This window comes from Dipodomys spectabilis, unplaced genomic scaffold (assembly GCF_019054845.1).
Source record: "Dipodomys spectabilis isolate Male_0828 unplaced genomic scaffold, ASM1905484v1 ptg000273l, whole genome shotgun sequence".
NCBI lineage: Eukaryota > Metazoa > Chordata > Mammalia > Rodentia > Heteromyidae > Dipodomys > Dipodomys spectabilis.
This window is the reverse complement of record NW_024870950.1, coordinates 10018744-10030153: the sequence shown is the minus strand read 5'-3', so window position 1 is coordinate 10030153 and position 11410 is coordinate 10018744. Positions and strand designations below refer to the sequence as shown.

Here is an 11410-nt window from a genome sequence, read left to right as displayed (position 1 = left end):
ATGACCTTGGGGAAGTTACTTCACATCCTTGGGCCTCAGTCTCCTGTTAAACAGAACCAATGTAATAATCATTCCATGTCATAGAGTTGGCTGAGGTTTGTGTTATAGGAAGGATGTAAAGCTTGGTCTATTACTGTGAACCTTGTCTGGCCATCAGGCAAAGCTCCATTCTGGACGCTCCAGTTTGCAGTATAACAAGGACATCCCCACGCCTGTCCCCCAGGACCCGGGTCCAGATGTCAGTGGTGGCATGTTTCAGGAGCAAGCTTGGGTAGGAAATGAAATGTGGAGAAGCCTTGCAGTGCGCTGCATGGCTGGTCGGCTGGTCTCTTGGACCCCGTGTCCGTACAAGTGCAGGGGGACGCAGGGAGAGAGGTAGGGAGAAGGGGGGCAGTTTACCTCCTCCTGACCTCTCATTTGGACTATAGGGGATCAGCGGGCCCGCGGGAGGGCGGGCGGGGGGAGGGGAGGGCCGGCCTCTCTCCCTGCTAGGGGGTGGGGGGCGGGTCCCCGGGGAACCGCTCCTCCCGCCCGCAGCCGCTTTAAGAGGCTGCTCCGCGGCAGGGAGCGGGCCCAGAGCCGCAGCCCGATCGAGCGGACCGAGCCCAGCCGGCAGGTACACGACTGCCTGCCGGGGACAGCAGCGGCATGACCGGCCACCACGGCTGGGGCTATGGCCAGGACGACGGTAGGCGCAGCCCCCCCCCCCCCCTCCCCGCTGGCTCTCACCCAGCTGGACTGGCTCGGATCTGCACTCGGGGGTTGGGTTTCCCGAGCCCACGCTCCAGGACCGACCCGGATCCCTCTCTCCATCCAGATCCCAGAATCCGGCCCACAAGCCGGGTTTCCCCGGTTCGGCTTCCCTTGCGCCCTGCGCAAAGTCCGCGCTGCGCCCCGGCGGGCCCGACCGCCCGCGCCCCGTCAGTGATGGAGCGGGCTGAGCGCGTCCCACCGCCGCCTCCGCGCAGCCCGGCCCCGCCGCGCTCGCCCAGATCCGTCCCCGCACTCGTTCCGCACCCGCTCGCCCCGGCGCGCACCGCGCGCCGCGCGGGGAGGTGGCCCGGGGAGGCGGCGGGGGGCGGCCGCGGCGGAGCGCGGTGCGCCGGGGGTCTGTGCCGGGATAGCGCGCGCGGCGGGAACCTCCTGGGAGCTGAGCTCCGCGTGGGCAAGGGCGCAGTGTCCCCAGGAGAGAGTTTCCCTGCCCAAGTGTCCGAGCTGCGGTGCTCGGCTGGTACGTGAGCAAAGGGGGCACTTGGGGACGCACGCCTGTCTAGGCGACTATGCACCCAAGCGGGATGTTGGGGCACGTACTGTGTAGGAGCAGCAGCTCCTTGATCTGATGGGGAAGATAGATCTTCCATCCTGCCTCAGTTTCCTTAGCATGCAGTGAAAGGAAGAAGAGACGGAAAGTGTGCTAGACGGTTTGAGTGTGGGTCTGGGACAGGTCAGTTCCCTTTCAGGATATTTCTTAAACCCAGCAGGGATGGGGATAGGAGAAGGGCTTTTCTATTTCTCTGTGATGGATGTTGAACACCCGAGATTCAGACGAGGCAGGAGGAGGTGGGGAGAGGAGCGAGTACTTAGGTACCAAGTACTTCCTGCCCCACTTCTTCTGGAGAGACTGTCACTTTATGAGAGTGGGTGGGAGTCCTGGGCTACATACAGTCTGGGGCCCAGGAAGTTACAGTGGGCCAGAGGTAGTTGGGAAGTACTGCACGAGTGCATGGCTCCCTCTGGACCCCAAAGACAAATAAGCATATTTTGTAAGGGAATCCCTAGATCTGGCCAAGTGGGAGCAGCTGGACTGACAGTCAGATAAAGGCCAGCAGAGATGGAGAGGGAGAAAAGAAGGGCCAGACTGACAGAGCCCAGGGACTATCATTCCCTCCCTGGCAGGACTGGAGGTAGCTTTTGGATGCTTTCTCCTCCCCACGCCGGCCGAGGCTGCCCTCAGCTTCTAGCCATTCCTGTTGGTCCTGTCCACCAGCTTTGAGCCTCCAGCATCCTGAAGGGTATGCCCTATGGCCCTATTACCCTCAAGCGGCTGTGTCTCATCCAGTCAGCCCTGGGCCGGTCCAGTCTAGGGGCAATACGGGAGGGAAAGACAGAGGACAGAGGTGCCAGCATGAGGCAGAGCTCACAGGACTTCAAAAATAACCCAAAGGGGCTGGGCCACGATTCTGAGTCATCCATTGGGGACATGGCTCTGTCTCTGTCGGCACCTGCTGCTGTTTTCTCGGGAAAACTTAAGAAGCCAAAAAGGGGGAGAAGCACCAGCCGGCAGTAGCTCTAAAAATAGGCTGCATCTCAGGATGTTCCCCAGGGAGATGCTGAGCCTTTACACTGCAGATGGAGCCTCTGGGAGGCAGGTGGTGGGCGCCCGTGGGTGTGTGTGCAGGTGTGTGTGTGTATGGGGGTGTATGCATGGGCATGTGTTCTGCCGTGATCCCTTGATGCAAACTTGGGTTTCCAATAGGAGATGTTTATGTGAGAAAATGTGTATGTGTGGGTCAGATATAGTTAGCAGGGCTGTGTGTGTGTGTAGACACATGCATATTTAGGACTTGGTGAGTGCAGGTCAGTGTACATATGAACATACTCAGTATTGGGGCTTGAACTCAGGACCTAGGTGCTTTGCTCTTAGCTTTCCTCACTCAAGGCTAGCACCCTACTATCTGAGCCACAGTTCTATTTCCTGATTTTTACTAATTAATTGGAGATGAGAGTACCATGGAATTTCCTGCCCAAGCTGTGTTCTAAACTATCTATCCTAAAATCTCGCCTCCTGAGTACCTAGGATTATAGACGTGAGCCATGATGCTTGGCTCTTGCTTTGTGTTTATACCAGTGCATGTGTATGCATGTGTACATATTTGTGAGTAGCTTCAGTTCCTTTATCTGTGACATGGGCATCAAACTACTTTCCATTTTACAAGATGTCTATGAGGGGCAAATAAGTATGTGTTATAGGCATTTTTGTTGTTATCACATTTTGTTGTTACTAAGTTGCTCAAGGTACAGAAAGAGGTTAAATTCCTGTCAGGGTCATATAAGAGATTTTAGATGTCCATAGGCTTCCCTGCATGTGTGCTGGGAAGGGGGGTGGGGTGGGAGGGTCTGGGGGAAGAGGAACTCACTATCCAGAACAGCCTTTGAGCCTATAGTTGTGTTACATGCCCTTCCATGCAATTCCTCTCTGGGCTTCCTATCAGCACTAGGAGATGAGTTTTACTGAAGTCATTTCCCACACACAGCATTTTCCACATCCCAGTATTGCTGGGATTAGAACTCAGTGTGACTCTTTGGGCATGTGACCATGCCCAAGGGGATAGCTTGAGTCCTTGTCTCCTCTCTACTTGCAGGCCCCTCACATTGGCACAAACTGTACCCCATTGCCCAGGGAGACCGCCAATCCCCCATCAATATCATATCTAGCCAGGCCGTGTACTCGCCCAACCTGCAGCCACTGGAACTTTCCTACGAGGCCTGCACGTCCCTCAGCATTTCCAACAATGGCCATTCTGTCCAGGTAGACTTCAATGACTGTGACGACAGAACGGGTAAGTGACTGCTGCCAAAGCCTGGCCCTGCCCCCCATCACCCAGGGTCCTTACCCTATATTGGGTGGGCTCCACTTCTCACCAGCTACCAAGCCTGAGGCCTAACCTTGAGTCTCCTTGTATATAATATGAAAGGAATAAGGTTGACTTTCTACAGTCAGAGAGAGACAATAAAAAATGAAGTGTTACCAAAGGCAGATCCTCCAGATATGCTAATTCCCTTCCTGCCCTTCAAATGGCCTTTGTTTTTCCTCCCTGCCCAGTGTGGCTGGCTGGTGGCATAGGAAAAGCTCTCTTGCTCTTGGTGTCTGTTCTGGTTCTACAAGGAGAAAAGAGGGCTGAGACTTCTGTGTCAGACTCTCACATGGTGTATTTGGTCTTCTCAAAAACCCACCTTTCAGATGGGCTAATGGAGGTTCTATGGGCTAGGGAAGGCCGTGGACTAGCTCAAATATCTCCCTCATCTTGACCGCTAGGTCTCTACTCTCTTGGGCCACAGAGGGTCCATGGGAACTCATACAATCTCCTTCCAAAGCCTCTTTAGAACTGGAGTTAGTGTTAAGAACTCTCATGATAAATTCTTTTTTTTTGCCAGTCCTGGGGCTTGAACTCAAGGCCTAGACACTGTCCTTGAGCTTCTTCTTGTTCAAGGCTAGTGCTCTACCACTTGAGCCATAGTGTCATTTCTGGCTTTTTCTGTTTATGTGGTACTGAGGAATCGAACCCAGGGCTTCATGCATGCTAGGCAAGCACTCTACCACTGAGCCACATTCCCAGCCTCTCATGATAAATTCTTAAGCAGAAGCTTTTTAGTGAAGGAATTTTGTCCATACAGCAGGCTGTGGGGGTGTGGAATGGGGTGAGAAGAGAAAGTGCTAGTGTTTCTTATGTAAGGAAGTGTCCAGTTTTTTGCTCTCCACTGCCCCCTCTACATACACAATAAAAAATACTCAGGAGTACCTAACTGTGAAATAGAAAAATCCTAATGTAGAGATGAGGAGCAAAGAAAGCTAGACTTTTAGTAAGGAGAGTGGTCTCAGTTGCTTAGATGCCTGGTAGGCTAGGATAAAAGGGAAAGAACAACTATCATTCTTTCTGCAAAAGAGAGGACATCTAGCAGATCCTCTCAAAAGACATATAAAACATTTCCTGTACTAGATGCTGGTGGTTCATGCCTCTAAACCTAGCTACACAGGAAGCTGAGATCTGAGGAGCTCAGTTCAGAGCTAGCTCAGACCTGAAAATTTGTGAAACTCCTATTTCCAATTAACTCCCAAAAAGCCAGAAGGAAGTCTGTGACTCGATCAGTCTGGGAGCCAGTAGAAAGAGGCAAATGAATGTGGTTCTGCATAGTTGCTCTGGAAGTCAGACGGCCTGCAGATCACCAAACACATAGTGAATTCACAGTGAATGGTTGTGCATACCTGTAATCCCAGCTACTTGGGAGCCTGAAGAAGGAGGACCACCAGTTTAAGGTAAAGTTAGTGAGGCCCCCTCAGACCAAAGGGCTGAAGACATAGTTCAAGCAGTTGCCTAACTTATATGAGGACCTGGGTTTGATTCCTCCCAAATTAAACAACATAACCCCACAGGGACTAGCAGGGCACTCTGTGGTCAGAGGGAAGGAGGAGACAAGCCTAAGGGGTCAGAGGGTATTTCCTCTCTGAAACACCAACCAGCGTGTGGGTTCCTAGAAGAAACAAACTCAGAGAAATGGATCAGGATATTCCCTTCCCCAGGGTGCGGCAGCCTGACTAGGGTCCTACCTACAGTCATAGGCCCAGAGAGGGCCCTCTTTGTGGCCCAGACAGGCCCTGCTTCTTACATAAGGAAAGACAACAAAAAGTGATCTCCACACTGTGTTGTCCTCCTCCTCCTTGAGGGCCTGTAGGGTGCAAGGCTCTGCCTTGGTCAGTTTCTATGGAGGGCCCAGTGGAGCTCTGACCTGGGGCCGTCACCTGATCCAAAGGCTCACATTCAGCCCTGACTGGGCCACTCCAGTGCAAGATCTCTTTCAGCTGGAAATTCTATCAGTCCCCAGAAGCCTTGTGTGTGGCCCCAGCTCACCAGGCTATCTAGGTGAGAAACTCACAAAGCTAACATAAATGAGACCCTCCAAAGAAGCTATTTGTGCAAGGGTTGGCCCCGAATTCACTTGGGCCTGGCTGGCAGAAAAGATAGGGACTCTCAAGAGCTCACCTGCTCTGGAACATTCATGTTCTAGGGAGACAGGGTGGTCTGAAGATTAGGAACTAAGTCTCTGTCTATAGGAGATACCAGTTCATAATGTAGCTCAGTGCCTTGCTGTGTGGCTAAGAGCAAATGCGTTTCCCTCTCAGTGCCTGTTTCTTCCTTTATAAAATAGGGATTAATAACAGATTCTGTCTCTTGTGGACTGCTGGGTGGACTATACAAAGTCATCCACCTTCAGCCTGCTCAGGGTTCCAGCTGTGGGAGGCGGCCTGTTGTTATTGCTACCAGGGCTTCTGCAGGGAATTGGGCAGGAGGAGGAGGATGGCCCAATGGAGAGCTGTACTTCATCAGTCCCAGAAGCCTCTGCCACCTGCAGGCTGGGAGACTTTCTACACTGTCCTAGACGGTGGACTGTGGAAGCTGGTGGGACTGGCCCATGCTCTGTCAACCCACTGAATTTTCCACATGAAAAATGTAGTTCCTTCCTGGGCTGCTGCCCAGGTCCTGGCACTGCCATCGGACAGGCTATGCATCCTTCCACACATCCCTTTTGCCCACAGCAGTGTCTGGGGGCCCCCTGAAGGGGCCCTACCGGCTCAAGCAGTTTCATTTCCACTGGGGCAAGAGACGTGATGTGGGCTCGGAGCACACGGTGGATGGCAAGTCATTTCCAAGCGAGGTAAGGAACCCTCCCCGTATCCCTCTGCTGCCTCGGGAAGGAGCGCAGACCTGTGGGCAGAGGCTCCAGGTCATCCAGGGAGGGGCTTGGAAGAGCATGAGGAGGCCAGGGGGCCTTCACTCTGTCCTGGACTGTGCATCCAGGAGTTTCTGGAAGGGCCTATTCCGTTCCCTCTCACATACCCTGCTTGGCAACCCTTCAGGAGCTGAGTCTGCAGTCAAGGCCTGGCCTTGCCTGGCCTCCTGTTCCTTTTCCCTCTTTCTTTACTGAGCTGCACGTGACACATCCTTTGCCCACACCTGGCTTCTTCATGCCTTCAAGGTTTTCCCTATGCTGTTCCCTTTGCCTGGAATGCCTTTCCCCAGGCATCTGCTTACTCTTGGGACTCAGCTGCAGGTTCCCCCTCCCACCTTCTCCTACTGGAGAGCCATCAGTGTCACAGCTAGTTCACTGCAGAGCAGAGCCAGAGCCAGATTCCTCTATGGGTTCCTAGAGGCTCTAAAACAGAGTTGGACCCAGATCAGGACATGCTACCTGTGGCTATCAAGGGGGGCTCCCCTAGGTCCCCCCCCCAGGATCTTGAGTCCGGGCCTGCCCCATTCTTGACCTCCCAGCTACATCTGGTTCACTGGAATGCCAAGAAATACAGCACCTTTGGTGAGGCGGCCTCGGCCCCCGATGGCCTGGCTGTGGTCGGGGTCTTCCTAGAGGTGAGTGGTGGGTATCCCTGGGGCCCAGAAGGACAAGGGAGGTCTGGAAAAGCCCTTGTTCAAGATTCAGGGTGCTGGGCTCACACTAGCATCTCCCTGACAGACAGGGGATGAGCACCCCAGCATGAACCGTCTAACAGATGCACTCTACATGGTTCGGTTTAAGGTAAGTCCAAGGGTCCCTGCATCTCCCCACCTCCCCAATCTCCAATGCAGAGCAGCTCAGTGGGAAAGGAGGAAGAGGATAACTCACAGAATGAGCCCATTCACTTCTCCGAGTTGGTAATAACCCTAGTTGAGACCCACAGTGAACATCAGCCCTGCAGGGCCATGCCACAGTCCCTCAGGTACCCAGCATGCAACAGGGCAGAGCATGGATAGGATTCACCACATACGTTGTTCCACCGAGCAGTGAGAAAGGCAGCCAAAGAGAAGAGAACACACACGGTGACCAGAGTACCCTCTGCACCACAGCTTTACATATTAACACACAGTTGCAGAGGGCTCAGCCTAGGCTAGGAAGGTATGGCACCTGGGGTCATGTCATTTGCCTATAAATTTGCATCAGTGAACCAAGAAGAAACTTAAATCCCACTGGTGGTCATGGGTGCTCGACTGGTCCTAGCAGGAAGTCTGTACTGATATTTGTGTCCACATCCTGTCCAGGGCACCAAAGCGCAGTTCAGCTGCTTCAACCCGAAGAGTCTCCTGCCTGTCAGCCGGCAGTATTGGACCTACCCAGGCTCCCTGACCACACCCCCTCTCAGTGAGAGTGTCACCTGGATTGTGCTCCGAGAGCCCATCAGCATCTCTGAGAAGCAGGTGAGTCTACCCATGCCCCAAGTGGAGGGGTCCAGTGAGTTAGCAACCCACAGTCTGGGCCCCCCCATCAAGGCTCCCATCTTTAGCATACCCCCTGCCATATTAGAGATTAAACTCAGGGCCTTCTGCTAATCAGATGCTCTTATCACTTGAGCTATGGCCCAGACCTTTTGTTTTTCATTTGCTTTTTGGCTAGGATCTCTGACTATTATCCAGGCAGGCCTCAGACTGAGAACTTCCTATTTCAGATTCTTGCATAGCTAGAATTACAGGCATGTACCATCACCTCTGGCTACATTTTTTCTTCTTTTTTTTTTGCCTGTCCTAAGGCTTGACCTCAAAGCCATGAGCTTCTTTTGCTCCAGGCTAGCATTCTACCACTTGAGCCATAGTGCCACTTCTGGCCTTTTTCTATTTATGTGGTACTGAGGAATCGAACCCAAGGCTTCATGTATGCTAGGCAAGTACTCTACCACTAAGCCACATTCCCAGTCTTTGGCTACATTTTTAGTCATGTGGGCAATGAGGGCCCAGACACAGGAGGGAAGGGAACAGCCTGGATCCTGGGATCGGCCCCTGCCGTATTGCCCTCAGAATGCTTCCTTTGCCTAAATACTTTAACTACACTACACAGGGCTGGAACTAGAACCAGGTGAAGCAGCTCCAGGTTCACAGACCCTTTAGGGAAGGAGTAATTGACTAAAATCTGGGTCTCAAGAAGAGAAAAAGTGGGAGTAATGAGGCCCCGGGTCAGATAGAAAGAAGGGTAGAACTGGCTGGACAGGGGTTTACCAGATGATAAATCTGGCTTCCTAGAGATCCAGTGCAGCGTCTTCCCTGAGCATCTTTTCTGTCTTCTCAAGATGGAGAAGTTCCGGAGCTTGCTTTTCACCTCAGAGGATGATGAGAGGATCCACATGGTGAACAACTTCCGGCCACCACAGCCACTGAAGGGCCGTGTGGTCAAAGCCTCCTTCCGGGCCTGACCTGCTCACCTGCCCAGCTGGCCACAAGGGCACCATCTTCCCAAGGGCTTCCATGTCAGCAGACACCAAACCATCTGAGGCTCTCTGCCTGGGGGGGTCCTGTGCTCCCCCGCTTCTTCAGCTGCCCACCCTCAAGGGTTCTTGTTGGGATCCTCAATGGGGAGGTACTGTTCAGCTGCCCTGGGTGGGGGGAAAGCAGAAGAATAGGAGCCACACAGGGTCCAAGCTTGGGGCTGCTGCTGCTCTCCAAGACCCAAAGCCACCTGGGAACCATCTCTTGTCTTCCCCCACTGGCAGTGGCAGCGGCCCCACCCTGAGCTCACACTGTGATGGATGAGACCGAGCTCCTGGGATAGGCAGCTGGCACTGCCAGAGAGACTCAAGCAATAATCCAAGGCAGGCTGAGCTGCCTCTCGGCATTACCTCCTCCTCAGGCCTCTGCCACCTCACTGCCAGGCCACTCAAATAGCCCCTGGCTGCTGCAGGTGACATGGCCTTCTCCCTCCAGCCACATGCTGCCAGGGGCAGGTCCTGGCTGCAGCTTATATACTATCTCCCTGAATCCCAACCCAGCCACCAAAGCCATCTACATGACAATCCATCCATGTGTTAATAAATAAATTCATTTATCCATGCAACAAATAGCAGCTGAGTGTCTATGCTTTGTCTAGTACTGTTCTGGGGTTCGAGGTGGAGGGCTGCTGTTGCTGGCAGTAGGTCCAGCACACTTGGTAGGAGCTGAGGACTGGAGGGGGAAGGGGAGATGAAGTCATAGGCTAAGGGAGCATTCTTCTCTTTGGGAGAAGAATGAAATTCCAGCTAGTATTCCAAGACCAGAACAACAGAGGGAAAGGTAGATGTGAAGCTCAGAGGTAAAATCTTGGTGTGATTGTGAGGCTGAAAAGGATCAGTGGAGCCGGGCGCCGGTGGCTCACGCCTGTAATCCTAGCTACTCAGGAGGCTGAGATCTGAGAATCGCGGTTCAAAGCCAGCCCGGGCAGGAGAGACCATGAGACTCCTATCTCCAATAAACCACCAGAAAACCGGAAGTGGCGCTATAGCTCAAGTGGTAGAGCGCTCGCCTTGAGCTGAAGAGCTGAGGGACAGCGCTCAGGCCCAGAGTTCAAGCCCCATGACCGACAAAAAAAAAAAAAAAAAAAAAGGATCAGTGGGCCCAAAGCCTTGTAATAGGGCCTGGGACTATCTCCTGTGCTAATGGTGAGCCATGGAAGGTAAGAGCAGGGCTAAGCTGGTAGATGGTAAGATCCTTGATGGCTGGTGGCTAGGAATGCAAGGGCAGAGGGGTGGGGGAAGCAAGGAGTAGGGGAGAGAGGTTTGGAGATGCAGCTAAGAGAAAGATAGAGAATATCTAGCTGTGTCCTTGGGCCTCATGGGCTGGGAACCTTAAAAGGAACTAACCACATTGGACCTAGCATTTCCCAGTCCCAGAAGGAAACTTTAATCTAGTCCCACATTCTGTAATTTATACAACCCTGAGAGTGAGTGCCTCCTTAAATTTTCATCCAAGTACCTGGCTGGCCTCTTCCCTAGTCAAGCTACCTATTGGGTTTCAAAACCCGGATAGGACAGGGACAGGAGGCAGTGAGAAGAACAAGGAAGGAGAGGGGACAGCAATGTGCAAGTTTTGTGGTGGTAGGAAGGGATATCTGGGGGGGGGGGGGGAGGGCAGATGGGCAGAAGTGTGTCTGAACACCCTTGGGAAGGAGGCTGATGTCAGGGCTGGCAGGGCTGATGAGACGTGAAACCACTTATTAGGGCTGTAACTCCTGTCATCCTGTCACTGTCACTATGCCAGAAGGGTACTCCCAAGGCTTAGGGTTTCTCTAGGCCTTAGGCCTCTAGCTTTGCCCTTCTGGATGGTAGAGGGGTGAGATGTGCTCTGTTGATTCTTTAACCCTGTCACTCTCATGCTCCAGGCAAACCAGTGGGAGTGGGAGGTGGGAGGGGGCAGGAGAGCTAAGACCCCTCAGCAAAGGCTGCTCCGACAAAGATGACACAGAGCCAAGCATAACTTTGCCTGTGATTTCACAGCTCCCTTCTCCCTCCAGGCTTCTGGAACATGCAAAGGGAGTGGCAGGTTTCTGGAGGACAGACTGGTGGGGGAGGGAGGCCAGAAGAAATGCTAGCAATGTAAACTTCCAAAGGCCAGCAAAGGGCCTCGGGCAGATGTCCAGATGTCCCTGTGATCCAAGAACTGTCATGACTCCCATTTTACAGATTGGGAGAATGAGGCACAGATTGGTTATGGAGGTGAAGAGCAGGAATTGAACCAAATCGGCTTGACTGCTCTCCTGCTCTCTAACCAGAACATCTGGCCCCTTAGGAGGAGAGAGGGCATTGGCGGTGGCCACCTAGGGGGTCGGTGCTTCTGGGTATGCCAGGGACTTTACCCAGCCCCTCCTAAAGATGGTGGCACCGCAGACCTGGCACTGAAGAGGA

The 11410-nt window shown here is 53.3% G+C and overlaps 1 protein-coding gene across 1 annotated transcript; it reads left to right on the top strand.

Annotated features, from left to right (window-relative positions):
* The first annotated feature begins 579 nt into the window (after window positions 1–579).
* Ca7 (carbonic anhydrase 7) lies at window positions 580–9538 on the top strand. Its single transcript, XM_042700759.1, has 7 exons — window positions 580–688; window positions 3363–3560; window positions 6314–6432; window positions 7047–7142; window positions 7246–7308; window positions 7809–7964; window positions 8828–9538. Exons 1-7 carry the CDS (start codon window positions 649–651, stop codon window positions 8948–8950), a joined length of 795 nt encoding a protein of 264 aa, XP_042556693.1. The 5' UTR covers window positions 580–648; the 3' UTR covers window positions 8951–9538.
* The last annotated feature ends 1872 nt before the right edge of the window (window positions 9539–11410 follow it).

What these genes read in the sequence shown, in the direction of transcription:
- Ca7 (XM_042700759.1), top strand. Translation starts at nt 649, where the DNA reads ATGACCGGCCACCACGGCTGGGGCTATGGCCAGGACGACG. An exon ending in GGGCTATGGCCAGGACGACG is followed by an intron (nt 689 to 3,362) that starts GTAGGCGCAGCC and finishes CTCTACTTGCAG; the next exon opens with GCCCCTCACATTGGCACAAA. An exon ending in TGGTCGGGGTCTTCCTAGAG is followed by an intron (nt 7,143 to 7,245) that starts GTGAGTGGTGGG and finishes TCTCCCTGACAG; the next exon opens with ACAGGGGATGAGCACCCCAG.